At 37.8% G+C, this 14,740-nt stretch overlaps 1 protein-coding gene across 12 annotated transcripts in view; it reads right to left on the bottom strand.

Annotated features, from left to right (window-relative positions):
- MYO9B (myosin IXB) overlaps positions 1–14,740 on the bottom strand; it is a 44,869-nt gene that overhangs the window by 25,567 nt on the left and 4,562 nt on the right. For 11 of the 12 annotated variants that reach the window (XM_037386726.1, XM_037386724.1, XM_037386729.1 and 8 more), the window contains 2 exons: positions 8,828–9,721; positions 845–939 (listed from right to left, as the gene is read on the bottom strand). In XM_037386726.1, coding sequence (XP_037242623.1) covers positions 845–939; positions 8,828–9,664 — 932 coding nt within the window. In that variant the 5' untranslated portion in view covers positions 9,665–9,721. Of the gene's footprint in view, positions 1–844; positions 940–8,827; positions 9,722–12,865; positions 12,976–14,740 lie in introns of all 12 variants that reach the window. The other variant, XM_037386725.1, reaches the window with a different exon arrangement.

Genomic DNA, 14,740 nt, shown 5'->3' with positions numbered 1-14,740 from the left:
ACGTATTATGTCATTGCACCGAAACTAGCACAGGTACATCGTGAAAACACATGTGACATACTCCTGTGAATTTTGCAGATACAAACGTTAAAAATTTAAGATGCATTTTACAAAGCAAGATCTGACAGAAATTATTTTGGGGCATGATGTTACACAAGTAAATATTCAAGTATTTGCACACAAATTCCTTATATCACAGAAAATTTCTGGACATTTTTCACCTGAAGTGAAAGTGCCAACTACTAAAGAAGAGCGAAGCGTAGCCTCTGATTAATGTTGAGGGACTACAGTAATATGACATTATAGCACCTCCTATGGGATAAAAAAATATAAATAGAATTCTAAGACTCAGCTGTGACTATCATATATTAAAAAAATAAATGAAGGCATAGAATATTTCATGACTGACCTTCAGATAGAAGCACACAATTTCAATTAAGTAAAATCATAATTTTATAGTCACCTTTATCTCTGTAATAATGTTTAAATTGTATCTTTAAAATGGCTTCCTCAAATCTATTTCACTCCTCATAAAAATTCAGATCTTGTTTTTAATTGCAAAATGGAGAGGACAATGGGCATTATGAAAAAAAGCCTTCACTTAACATGAGGGTAATGGTGCAGCAGCAGTCAAATTCTTAACCTGATACAGTTGTACAGCAAGGTAAGAATATGACGCATCACCTGATCACTCCACAAAGCTAGTTAAGAGTCTTGAAACTCCACAGTGGCAAGCTATTCTCACATGAGAAGAGCCTCAGTAAGGCAGCATTTTATATGCAACAGTTTTCATCAATTCCTAAAAGCAGCAATCAACTCCAGAACCACCTCATACTGTACTTACCCTCGGACAATACCATTCTCTAAATAGTTGACTTGAATAAACTTTCCAAAACGACTGGAGTTATTGTTATGTGCTGTTTTTGCATTTCCAAATGCCTGTAATGAAACAAAATGAGTTAATTTCCAATTAAACGAAATATGCCAACACATAGCTTTTCAAGCTCTTTTGTTCATTGTTCATTGTCCTGTTAGCTTGCAGCACAAACTTGAAATACCATGGAACTAGCATCAAAAAGGCAGCTGAGGAAGCCTCTGCTGTTCCTTGCAGATCTATATACATTTATTATTTGCCCCATGCAATAATATTTGAGGGACTGAGGAAGGGGAATAACACATTTAGATATTTCTAAGATATATCTACAGGAATATAAATATATCTTTCACCTATCTACAGGAAAGGTAATCACAGCACAAACCAGCCTGAATCACTAACAGTTATGACCTTAGAGAGGATATTTAGTAGGAAGACGACAGCACAGTTACCATGAAACAGCCTCTCCCATAGAAAAGCCACAAACTACATCCTATTCCCTACTGTACTGCTCCCACTCAAAAATTTCACAATAAACATAATTTTTCTTTAAGTGAGAATAGAACATTAAGGTCTTGTGCATAAAGTTAGCACATTAATTTTCAAAGTTCTGTATTCAAAAAACAGGAACAAGACAAACAGAAAACCTTTGGTTTACAGAACCATGTCATACTCCAGCTTACTTCACTCACGGCACTGCAAAATGTAGTTTCATTACGAGGTGTTAGGGAAGGGGAAAACCCAGGTATGGCAGAAATCCTAACTGTGCATCTTTAATACTCCTTCCTGTGTCACAAGCTTTCTGATAGTTGCTAGTGCACATATAACACAAAATATCCTCTGCATGAGCCACACTTAAGAACTGTAAAGATAATTTATTACATCTAAAAGTCCAGTAGAATTAGTAAATGGGAATGCCCTTAACTTTTATCAACTCTTAACTATGTGTTCTCAGGTAAAGAGAAACTTGTCATCCTTTTAACACGCAGGAAGCAATCCAGCATAACAGAGAAGAAACCCTGTGTAAAATGCAGTGTATTTTTCCAAACAATCGCTCCGTGTAGACTATCAACAGCAATTCCTGCCACAGATACTTCCTCTTAAAGCTCCAAGCAATTAAGGCCTCCATTAGGAAATCCGCCCCCCCTAATATAGAACATTCGTGGAATGATTTCACAAAAATGCCACCCTCTTCCTCCACATATGCATCCGGAGAATGATGGACATGTGAATACTGTACATGTTTATACATAAAACTTGCCCATTATGGTGTATATCCTAGGGGAGTAATGTTTTCATGATGGTCATATTGTCTGTATATTGACACTCTTACCTTTTGTTTTAGTTTTTTTTTCAAACTACCTTAAGGGTTGCAGCTGCACTGCAGCGTGACACCTGGATCACTATTTCCAAAATAGGTTCTCAAAGCTCTCTTACAAGTAGATTTCCACTGCCAGCTGCCTACCGTTCAAAGAATCCAAGAAGCTTCTTATAAACTAGGAGAATGTCCATAATTTTTCAGACAACTGTTATTTCTGACCTGAAAGAATAAGCTAAAGGAGCTTTTCCTGTGCAGGGTGAAAACCCACAGTGTGATTCTGCTGTAACTTCAGAAAAGTGAAGGGGTTTCTAAAGAGAGGATTTGTGTCCAGCAGTGCTTATAGATGACTGAGGCTGAGTTCAGCCTTCTAATTTCTAGAGACTGTGCTACATGTGTTATAATGCAAACAGCATCCCCACTCAAGATTTTTCAAAGTAAGCATTGACCAGAGTCATCAGTATCTTTTTGTAGCTACTATCCAACAAGTTATGGCCCAGATTATTTTTTTTTAGATCTCATTTTACATACACATGCATGTTAATGCAGGTATACAATCCAGATCAACTCCTTACAGCTACCAAACACCACCAAATGAAAAGGGGTAGTCAAGTAACATCAGCACAGCAAATTGTCTGATTCATAAATCAAAAAAACCCTACTCTCCCACCAACAGTGGCTCAGCTGTGGCTCACTGAAGAACACCATCCAACTTCCTATTTAGTGTACTAAGAAATCTGTCATAGTCATGTTTGCCAGGCTGTAGAACAGTGGACTTGAAAACTGATTTCAGAAAACCTTCTTTTTAGGTTTTCTAACTTAAGTCACCAGTTAACTATCAGTTTACTAGTTATAGTTAAGAAACCAAAACACAGTATAGCTAGATTTGCCACATTGTTTTCTAATAATAAAAATTCTGGCATTACAGAGTTAAGAAATCCCATAACCCAGGCTTCCTGAAAAACTTTTCTTAGTGATTACTCATGTAAGCAATGAATACAGTTTAAAACTAAAAGCTCTTATGATCTCATGTGTCTGGTATTTAGTCAAAGCGTACAGCAAATTCTTAAAAGCTGATCTAATAATACCAGTTTTTAGGAAAGTTTTCATGTATTGAATGGTTTTCTCATACGAGCCTTTAACATTTACAATTTTTTAAAGAGCATTCCAAGTCGCTTAACATTTTGGGTGTGGATTGTTATTTTTTTGGTAACATTTAACTTTAGTCTCTAATCACTGCTACCATATCCTTCAATATACTTTGATGAGTTAACTATGTAAGATGTGACATCCCTGCCTAAAATCAGAAAGGTGCAAAAATTTGAAATGTTAAATATTTCTGTATTTAGCAGTTAGATTTCTTTAACCTACTGTACCTTTATCCTACAAAAAAAAAAAAAAGTATTACAGATAAGAATTAAGCTCCCACATTACCTAGCCACTGCTCTGCACAGAAAGCATCCTTCACAGATACTTCTAGCCAGGCACTCTATATACATAGCTCAAATTCAACTGAAATAGCTCCCTGTTTTGCCTTTGCAGGGAGCCACCCAGGCCTTTATAAAAATCAATTCAGAAGATGTGAGGGGACAGGAGATAATTTCAGCTAAAGAGAAATATTCATTTATATATAGCAAATCCATTTACTGCTTTCCCTTGTGAGTCCATGAGGAGAAATATAAAAAAATGAAAACCTAAAACTAAATCTCTCCAATGCAAGAACACCAGCTAAACAAAAAAGAGGACAAGCCAAAAATAGCAGACCAAGGCCAACAGGAATCAGAGTTGGGATAGCCTATTCCGGGAGCCAGGAAGTCATCCAACCCATCCTCTTACCTTGGAATGTAGGAGGCATAAACTGGAGCCTGCTGCTCAAAACTCCTGCAACAATGACACTTTAAAAGCATTCAGAAAAATGCTAAATTCTCCTTTTATTTACTGTAAAAAGAAAACCCCAAACCACACACACGCTCCTATCATCTATCTCAGGAACACAACTAAAAATCTCACTTAATTCCTTCATAAGAATTACCATATTCTGAAAAAGCTATCAGAGTTTCTATGGCAGAACCATCACTGCACAGACTAATCTTTTAATGTGCCAAATGACATAAAAGACTCAAATTACACACCCTGGAAGAGGAAATGACTGCTTCAGAGTTGAACTCAGTTCAGTAGTGGTCTTCACGCTGCAAAATATCCACTCATCGACACAGAATTGCAGTGTTCCGGAAAATTTTGCAACTCTGCATGCTGTACGTACTGGGGAAGTCCATGCTATCCACATAAGACTGTATAAAGGACAAGGTGATTCTCCCCCCACCCCCCCGCAAGAGATGCATGCAGCAGGGAAAAGCATGCAACAACACACTTCTACCAAAAAAATCTAGTAACATCCAACCAAATGGAAAAAGGAAGTTCCATTCCCCCTCTGATTATGATTCTTAAAACAAACACATGCAGATAATAGCCTCAAAACAACTACTTTCCCTTAAATAGAACAGACTACACCCACTAAATATATATGTAGACTTTTACAGTGAATACAAATGAAGACCAGAGTTGAAATACCATTCAGCTTAAGTCTGTCATATACCAAAACCACAAGCACAATGGGACTGTAATAAAGAAAACAGAGCTGACAGCAAATTGCTTTACTCCGTTTTCCATAGAATGGTAAAGCATTAAATGTTTAATTTCTACAATGAAATGTAACAAGCTTTTTAGTACGCTGAGTTTTAGGAAACCTAATCTCCCCACCCACCTGATTGTGCTGTCAATAGTAATTCATTCATATTTACAACTGCCTTCTGTAGAAGGCCACTTAACGAATACTTCCAATTTCCATTTTATCTGGGCCTTAATTCTTTTCAAAGGATGGTTCAGTGCCATTAAGAAATCTTCAAGAACATATCCAAATGGATATAAGGACTGCTTTTCAAAATAATACATGAAAAAGTTACGACAACTCCAGTATTGCCACATCTGTCTCACCTCTCCTAAGCTTCCATTCCAGAGGGAAATGAACTTTCAGCACACTAAGAAAGTAACTTCTGTAATAAACCCAGGATGCTAAGGGCTACAATTTAACAGACCGAGCCAACAGGAGCTTTGCTGCCAGAAGAGGAAGCTCCAATTCCCTCTTACTATGTCCGTTGCCGGATGCTCCCATCCAATCCTCGCTCAATTTCCTACCATTTCACTAATTAATCAGCTTGAAGAATCTGGTAAATTAACTTTAGGCTCTAAAATAAGTTTAGAGTCTTAGACTGCACACCATGCATTTTATATCAGAAACATGCATTTTAAGCCATTTCCCTGATGAAAGGAAAATACAAATTTGGAAATTTCTTAGGTGTGTACAGAAAGATTTAATTTTCTTGTTCAAGGCTCTATGAGATAAAGATTTGATTCAGTTCCCAATATGATCAAAATAATAGTTCCCAAATATAAAATCCTTTTTAGGACTTCAACTGTAAGTAAACTGAACTTAAAAGTCAATACAAGAAGGCAAAACTCCAAGTCAGGGAACTATAATTGCTAAATTTAGAAGAGGATGAAAAAGTCAGGAGTATCTTAAAACAAAGCCTATCTTTAACTTCCTACCACTTTTAAAGAAATCTTCACTAGACATGATTTACATTAGCCTGGAGCAACAATTAAAAAGAAAAATAAAACCTGAGAGCAATTCCTACCCAGCTAAGGCAACTGTGTATCTCACGAACTGTTAAAAATCAGCGCAATGCATGCTGAAGCATCACTGCCCCAATGGAAGCAGCCAGCCTTTCAGATTCTTTTTCTCTAGAAAGCTGCAAGCAGTGCCAAATGGCATCAGCAGCAGCAGTGCAAGGTACCTCCACTTATTAGATCCCCAACAAGGAATCTCATAAACGGCTCAGACTCTGGTGCTGAGATTCAGCAACAAGCGTCTGAGGATCAGAAACTAACCCATTACTAGGTTTCCTTTCACTAGTGCATGTGACAGCAACTGTGCTAGTATCGTATTTAATTTTTAACTATGCTGCCACCGTATTATGTATTTCATCAGACAACATCTAAGGTCAAATTCCCTTTCACAGTACAGCTACAACTCCATTCTTCGAAGTCTAGAAATTGTGAACAAGGAGCTCAAATATTGACAACAGTTTATCTGCAAACCACAGATTTGAACAGACATTAGTTGGCTAACACAGAAACAGGATTCAGTAAGACACAGGTTTCCAAGTTAACTCAGTATGAAATGATAAAATTATAAATCCACCTCCATAACACACTAATAGTGCTAGAAGTGCTCACTAACTCCTTGAACTTTTACAAAAGGTCAGCCTATAAACAGGCACATTTTACTTAGGTGTCAGAAAAACAAGAGGTCACTAAAAAGGGGAAGTTCTGAGCCAAAATGCAACCAATTTCTACATCATAAAAGTCAGGGAAACAGACTTCAGTCAAGAGTATATTCTCATCTTTCATGAAGACTCAGAATAAAATTTCAAAATTAAGCAGAACATTCTCAACTAGTTTAGGCACACTACAAAAACCATTCATGCAAAAAATCCCCTTGAAACATCTATTTAAGAAAAATTCCCTTGTACCACTTTAGTTCCCTTAAGTAAAAACCCAAATGAGTCACCACAGTTGGATTTAGAAGTGACCAATGCTAGCAGAAGAGCCTGTTGCCAGTCTAACTTCCACAAAGCAAAGTAAGCTTTCCATGCATTCCTGCCCGAGACCAAGATCTGACTTGGGTATTTTTTAAAGTTACACTTAGTGACTAGAATTGCACAAGAGCATCCATATTGGGAAACATGGAAGCTTCACTGTTGGTTGAATCTACTCTGCTGTAGCCAAAGTAAGATACCTTGATTTTGCTTCTCTATGTTCCGTAGGTATGTAAACCTAACATTGCATCACTTCTGGATGTAAAGTTCTGTGAACAGAGAAGTATAATCCCACTACCATAAGTCAAGTTGTGCCAAAATCACAGGTAGCCCAGTGATTTATTTCAACCTGGACAAATCTTAGCTTCTGCAAGTTTCGAAAAGGTTTCTTTCTCTATTATTAACGGACTTGAAATTATGCTTTTAATACAAATCCCAATATATTCAATTCTGAAAGACATTTTTGGTTTCAGATGTTCCTATATTTTTTACATTTAGTTGGCAAATTTCTTCATCTTTCACAATATTTGGGAGGTCAAGCTTACACTGAATCCATTTGTGACTGTGGAACACCCTCAAAGTAGAGGTTTCTCTGAGAATTTCAGAAAAGAGCCTCACATTTCAGATGAGATGTACTCCAACAGCCATGTTAGAATCTAACTAGCAAGTTTGCAAGCTAAGCTTTCAATTGATCAACAAATTTCTAGCTAGCAAGGCTATTTTCTAAATGCTCAATGGGACATCTGAAGAAGTTGGTTACTTGTGATGACCCAGAAATAGGCAACATCTACCTGTGACACCAGCAAAGTTATTAATTTTGACTACAGGGATATGCGCATTTCTCATGCAATGGACATACTGCAAGACAAGATTTTACATCTCTACCTGGTTTGACACAGCTGTTACCACATCTGGTAGACTAGGATCTGAAAGAGTTAATTTTATCAAAGACAGAAAGATCAGCTGATCAAACAGTGCTTTCCACAGTGACCCCTTCCTGTTTTCTGTTTAGAACTGCAAACTTGAGCTCCAGCAACCAACAAACCTCAAACAATTTTACTTCTTCTTTCAAGCAACAGAAGGCAAGGCAAAAAAGAACTTGCATACACTCCTCATTCTTTACAGAACAGCTTTCAAATCACACTTATAAATGTAACACATTTTAAAGCTTAACTTCATTGCTTTTCCACATTTTATCTAAAAGTTTTAAAAAGCTTAATTTTCTTTTTTTAACGAAAGCATTTTACACTTGAGACTATTTAAACCTAAAAACTACAATGGCCATGTTCAAGCTTCTTGCTGTTGCAGATTTTATTATGGGTGACCATTTCATCCATCCAAGCTTTCAGAGTTTTTCCTTTCAGACAACAGAGTCTTAAGTCTAAGAGATCAGTTTAAGTTTGTCCTGCTGTTACCTAATGCAAGATCAGCTGTACCCACTCCTTCTCACGTGTTTAGTTTTGCTTTCTGTTGGAAACACTGCAGTAACTAAAATCTAAAACAGACTCATACTTTCTCCCCAACTAACAATGTTGCTCTCTTCAAAACAATTGTAGAAAGGAAATAACTCCCTCAAAAAGTGAGTTCATAAAAATGCTGCAGAACATGCTTATGCACAAAGGCACAGTTACACTACGCAGTGGAACAATCTTCTTATGAAAACATTTACTTGCAATTTGACTCAAATGCCGTCAAAACTTTAAAACGAAAACACAAGTAACCTCTGTCCCAGAATATTAGCATTTGGTGGTGGAAAGTTAAGTTAAATATAAATTAAAAGCAACAGGAAGTCAACTGAATGGAAGGATGAATTAAGGAAAATCAATTAGAAGCAATCAAGCAACACATTCAAACACCAATGCAGCCCAGTCATATTTAAAGCCTAAACCAAGCAGGTGATTCTCAAAAGTAGTATTCAACAAAAGTTATTTAAGTTATCAAGAAATTTCATGGAAGGCTATTTTAGCACAAATTTACCTCCAGAACTGGTCCAGCTCCTAGAATAGTTCTCTCCACACCACTTGCGTACCCTTTCTGGCTCAGTGCCGTGAGGCAGTGAATTAAGAAGTTTGTGCTTTGAGTTTTCCCAGACCCACTTTCACCTGATATAACTATGCACTGATTAACATGTTTTTTAAGCATTGTGTGATAAGCCACATCAGCAATGGCAAAAATATGAGGCTCCAACTTCCCAAGCTGATGATTCTCATACATCTTGACATATTTAGGATTATAAATGGGCAAGAACTTGAAGGGGTTAATCGCAATCAGAATACTTCCTGCGTAAGTATAAATTTTGTGTTTTAGAAAGCGGCATTTGAGATTCTCTAGGAGTGTTGTCTCTGTTAGGTTGGGGAGATTGCACAAGTCATCAAAGTCCTCCTGATGCCATGGAAGAAAACCCCTTTCAACCAATCGCCGAGCATCCGTCTCCTTGGAAAGTAATTGCATCTGGACATATTTGATGGTCCCATCAGTGTTCCTTTCTTGCAAAAGAAAGTAGTACCCATCCTTTTGTGGATGTTCATCCTGAGCACGACGAGGCCAAAGTAAAACCCTATGAACAGGAGAATCATTTATATCAAGTACCCATTCTTCACCACCTGATTCTTTTACTTCCACAAGCACATAATGTTTTGAGACATCCAAGTTTAAGATATTAATCACATCCTTTATGACATCCGAAGATGTGCTGTCCTTGGTTGCTGTCACTTTGCAGCAGGGAGCACTTTCTGTTGAGAGCTGGGGGTATATGTCAAGATTATAGGCTGCCTTTCCCTGGGAAACTGCACTGTCAGCATCCTTTAAACTCATTCTGTCCCCAAATGGGCTTCAGACTTCTACCCCTGCTTAATATGCAGGGCCCATCATCTGGAAGAAAAAAAAGCAGAAGAAAAAAGAAAAAAAGTGTTAAAAAATATGTGTATAAGAGGTATTAGGGCAAGGTATTTTCTGGAGAAGAGAATAAACATATTGAATTGTCCAATTACTAAAGAACAAATGCACTATTTATGCACATCAGTGATACTATTTCAAACAGTCTGCTCAACCTATCCCATGGAACAGACAGCTGTCACAACCGCCACCTTTTTTTCACTTTTCCTTCTATTTCCATGCCACCCCTTCCTCCCTGTTAGGGCAGCACAAGTATTCATACAGTTGGAAAGCAAACTGAACTGGGATAAATGTCCAAATTGAAACTTCTTTGTTTCCCCAGGTTAGTTTTAACCCAGATAATTTCCATAACCTGGTTCATTGTATGGCTATTCGTCCTCCCACACAAACCCTCCCTTAAAGCTGCACCAGCAACTTGAGGTAAAAATAAGGTTTGATCACTTCTCAAATCAGCAGTGACAGTTTAGAGCAGCCATGAACTATTTCAGAAGGAACAGTGCCCAGGTGTGAGGAAGAAGATGGTTCTAACACTGAGATCCACATGTTTTTTTTGTTTCTCCCAAGTGACCTCTTTCCTTGAAAGGTACAAGACAGGTACACTACCCCACTCAGCTTTAAGGAAAAAGTGCTTATAGCTGACCAGTGCAAACATTGCTGTCAACTCCTCCTAATCACCATAGTGATTTCTTGAACATGCGTAATTTACTCAGAAAACAGACTGCTAAATTCACTTGACTGAACCACATCCTTACTACAGAAAGGTTTGAATGTGCTTTTTATCTTCCATCTTAGGCAGCAAAGTAAAATTAAGTCTTATTGCAACTTGTTTTCAGTTCAGCTACAGGATCCCAAATAACCCACTTAATTCACAAGCCCTTATACCTGTTGCATTAACTCTTTCCTCACTGGATTTCAGGAACCTCATGCATGAGTCTCCCCCAGAAAATAATCATTCTGATTACTTTTTCCTCCTTTCACCCTTGATGCAGGCCAGCAATCCAGCTTCAGCCTAACATCAACCTCACAGAAGTCAATCTCTTCCTTACTGACAAGTTAAAAGCCTCTACATTTAGTAACATTCTGTGCCTTTGCCAGTATTTTTTCTCCCAACTGCAATTCCGTGCAGCCAGATCACGAGGCCTTAGGTTTGCTTACACTGTTTTAGTTCAACAGTTTATCAGCTTACCAATGGATAATACAAGGAGAAGGACAACAAAGTACCCCCTTTTTTAATAGTCTAGACTTCATACCCAGAATACTGGTTCAATTTTTGTTTCAAGAACAAAGTGTTCCAATTATACACTTACATGCCAAATCCATTTTAAAAAAAAGAAAAAAAGAGGCAGAGAAATGCCAATGAAGATGCTTTTTGCCACTAAACAACTGCACAGGAACTTGCATAAGGCCACAGAGAGCAATCATTGCAAATTAACATCAGTACAGTTGGAGGCATTTAGCTGCCACTTCCACTACAACTGACGAATCACTTCACAGAAACACAGGACATAGTTCTGCCTCATGAACAGCCTTCAAGTAGAGAACTGTGCTTTAAGGGAACTCTGCATAATAAGCTTACAGAAGACATTGTTATGCAAGCTGGATCATTTTTAGTGGCTGCTCATCAAAAGTAAGGCTAAGAAGCCACAGGCAGCAAGACAAACCACAGCACATCTCTGATCAAGCTGTATGATCTCTCTGAGAATGTTTTTTCCCACCCATTAAATTCCATTCTTCATTCATTAAGGAGAACTTATTCCAAGCACTTGTCATACAGAACGATGGACCAGTGAGCTCAAAGTGCCCTCTCCATTTCCTGCAATTATCACTGACCAGTAGCTACTGAGTCTGAAGTACCTTTGAAGTAATTATGCAAGTATAAAGCATTCTTAGTTTATAGAAGCCCAAACACCTTAACATACAGTAGAATCTATAGTAGACAGACTGTTGCTCATGGGGAAGATGAATCTGGAGCATAGACAGAAAAAAAAAAGAACAACAGCGACCATTTTCCTCTCAAGTTAGGCAGCCAGTTCAAGGGAGACAGTCTTATGCAGACTTCCTCCCCCCTTTCCCCTTCCCCCCCAGCAATTAGTTTCAGACACACAGTCTGGTATGATAGAGGAAGTCCCCTCAGTAAGCATTTCTGCCAAAACAACACCCTAAGAACATGGCACCAACTTACTGTCCACAAAGAAGAGCTGAAGCTAGGTGCTGACCTCTGACTTCACTAATATACATAACCTCATCTCATGTCGGCTACCAAGATATATCTGGTACATTGCTCAAAACTCCCATAACACACTTTCTAAAGAGGAAACCGGAACCCAAATGGCCTCTACTGATAAAAAAACCTGGCCAATTACAGTAATAACAGCAATGCGATAGCTGGCAGTGTCTGATCAGGTGTATGACTGAAGATGACAGATTTCTGACAAAGCAACACAATTATGCAGTTGTCATACAACCTGATGGAAGTTCAAGCAAGCATCCATTGCTTTAAAGGAATGATTTGGAAGATAATTTGCAGTAGAAAGAACTTCCTGAAACACAGTTTCAATGTACAGTCACATCACCAGTAAACAGAAAGACAGCATAACTGCCCCATTTTAACTAGATATGCAATTCAGATACTACTTGCTTACCTTCAGCAGCACTGAGCTTTAAGACTGCTCTTTCACACAAGAACTTAAACCAGATATGCTACTTGGCATCATTTAATACTGATCATAAGGCTTTAAGGAGAAAAAACATTTCTAAAAGTCACTTAAGGAGGAGTAGCACCCCATTACTGTTAATTCCTTTTAACCAATTCTACTTTTGTTATCTACAGTTTATTTACCTGACAATGCCCTAAATGAGTCCCAGAAGAACTACCATGATGCTTAAATTCTTCTATCTGACAATCAGAATGTGACTATCTAGTCATTACTAAGAGAGGTTTGAGGGAAAACCTGCTGGTCTCCAACTACTTGTGATTTTCTTAGAAGGGATATAAAATTTATTTCATGATGCTGCTGTAGAAGAGACAGACCTCTAACTTCATACTGAACAGTATTTCAAGTCACAACTTAGAACACAAAGGCAAAAGAACATATACTGAACAGGTTATAAGTCAGTTACCTAATGAGTCCCAGTATTCAACTAAGAACAGGGTATCACCAAGCAACTAGAGGTTTAGATTCTAGTGAAGTTGGATTCCTGGCATCAAAGTAAACATTTTCACAATGGTTCTAAAAGAAAGAAAAGAGTTACTGATAAAGAATGTATCACAGAGAGACTGAGAAGGGAAGTAGTCAGAAAGCTGTATCAAATATATAGTTCAGTAGTATAGGAGCAAGAAAATAAATGCTAAACAAATTTCAACTAAGTTTACGAATATCTAATGTCAAATTTACCCAAGAAACAATCCATACCAGAGGGATGGAATGGAAGCTATTCTGAAATAGACTTGCAAACCATAGCGACTAATCATTTAAACATGGTATTCAATAATAACACCACCAGCATGACAGTGAATGTAACTCCCAGTTAAACATCAAACAAGTATTTAGTTAGGCGGCCATATTACCCTTGTACTCAGAAGGTGTGTGACCAATACTGCATATAGAAGATATCTGAAATTCAATTAAGAAGCTGAGATAAGAACAGTGATGACAACAACAACAAAAAAATCTTTTAGAAAATACCCCCTTACAGCAAAATACTCTCGAAGCTTTGTCTATCAGAAACACACAGAGGATACAGGTATCAGTTTATGTCCTTGCATGGGGAACTACAGTTTGGTAACAATCACCGGTCTGGAGGACAAAGCTATAACACAAGCCAGGGGCTGGAATTCGAAGCCAGGCAAACTCAGGCTAACATACGACCTAAGTGTCACCAGAAGGCTACTCTACACTGCAAAAAAACTTAACTGACACTACCAATGAGACCTGATTGCTGAAGTTCCTTTTAGAAAATCAGCCAGCCCCCAGGTTTTTTACCCTCTCATTTATGTCAAAAGTGCTCCAAACAGATGATTACAATGATTCCTTCTAATTTTATGATCTCTAATTATTCAGATTTTTTTTAAGCAATTGGAAGAATTATTCAATGTAATTTGGCTCATCAAGGAAGCACAGGCCTGAATTCAGGTGCAGAGAATATTGGAAGGAGAAATAAGAGTAGAAGGTAATAGTGCAGCCATTCTGGTCAGCATGCAAAACAGCAAACACAGGGAAACAGCAGCCGCTGTTGAGTTTGTCCTGTAGATTGAAATTCTGCAAAGTTACCCCAATTTCTTTCAATATCCTTTCTTATAAAAACCACCTTTCCAATACATGGGAAAAAACAAAGCTGTGTGTTAGAGAATTTAGTAAGTGGGAGGCAGAAACTGGCACTAGGTGCATATCAACTAATTTTAGACTTCACATTCAGGCTCCTTCCTGTTCTCCTTAAAATGTTTTACTTTTCACAGGTTTTTTGTAGCACAAGTATACATCTTCACAGCACTTCAAATTTGCTAAGGACAGTCACCAGCATTTCAAAACACAGCAAAGCATTATCTTTCACCATTGTCCTATTTTACAGATACAAACACAAAGTTAGGCAAGTGGGGCAAGACAAGTCAAAAGAGAAATGCAAAGTTTTTGATTCTAGCATTTTATTCACAACATTATAGACAGCATTAATTCTGTAGGATGAGTGAGGCAACAGCTGCGTGGGATTAGTGTGTTAAAGGATACAGTGATGTATGATTCGCACTCTTTAGACAGTGGTTTCATTGTGCCAGTATAACATACACAATTTAATGGTACTTATTTCCAGTGAGATTGAAGATAAGTAAATCTGAAATAGTGCTAGACAAATTTAAATGTAAGGTACCAGTCACAGGCCATCTTTACTCTCAATTGCTTTAGAAGGATAATTCCAACAGGTCTAGAAAAACAGACGCAAGTCTACCCAACCCAAAATACCTCTTCAGGATTTTGTTATTTTCTGCTCCCCTATCCTTTG

Source organism: Falco rusticolus, chromosome 4 (genome assembly GCF_015220075.1).
Source record: "Falco rusticolus isolate bFalRus1 chromosome 4, bFalRus1.pri, whole genome shotgun sequence".
Taxonomy (NCBI): domain Eukaryota; kingdom Metazoa; phylum Chordata; class Aves; order Falconiformes; family Falconidae; genus Falco; species Falco rusticolus.
This window is presented reverse-complemented; position numbering and strand designations above follow the sequence as displayed.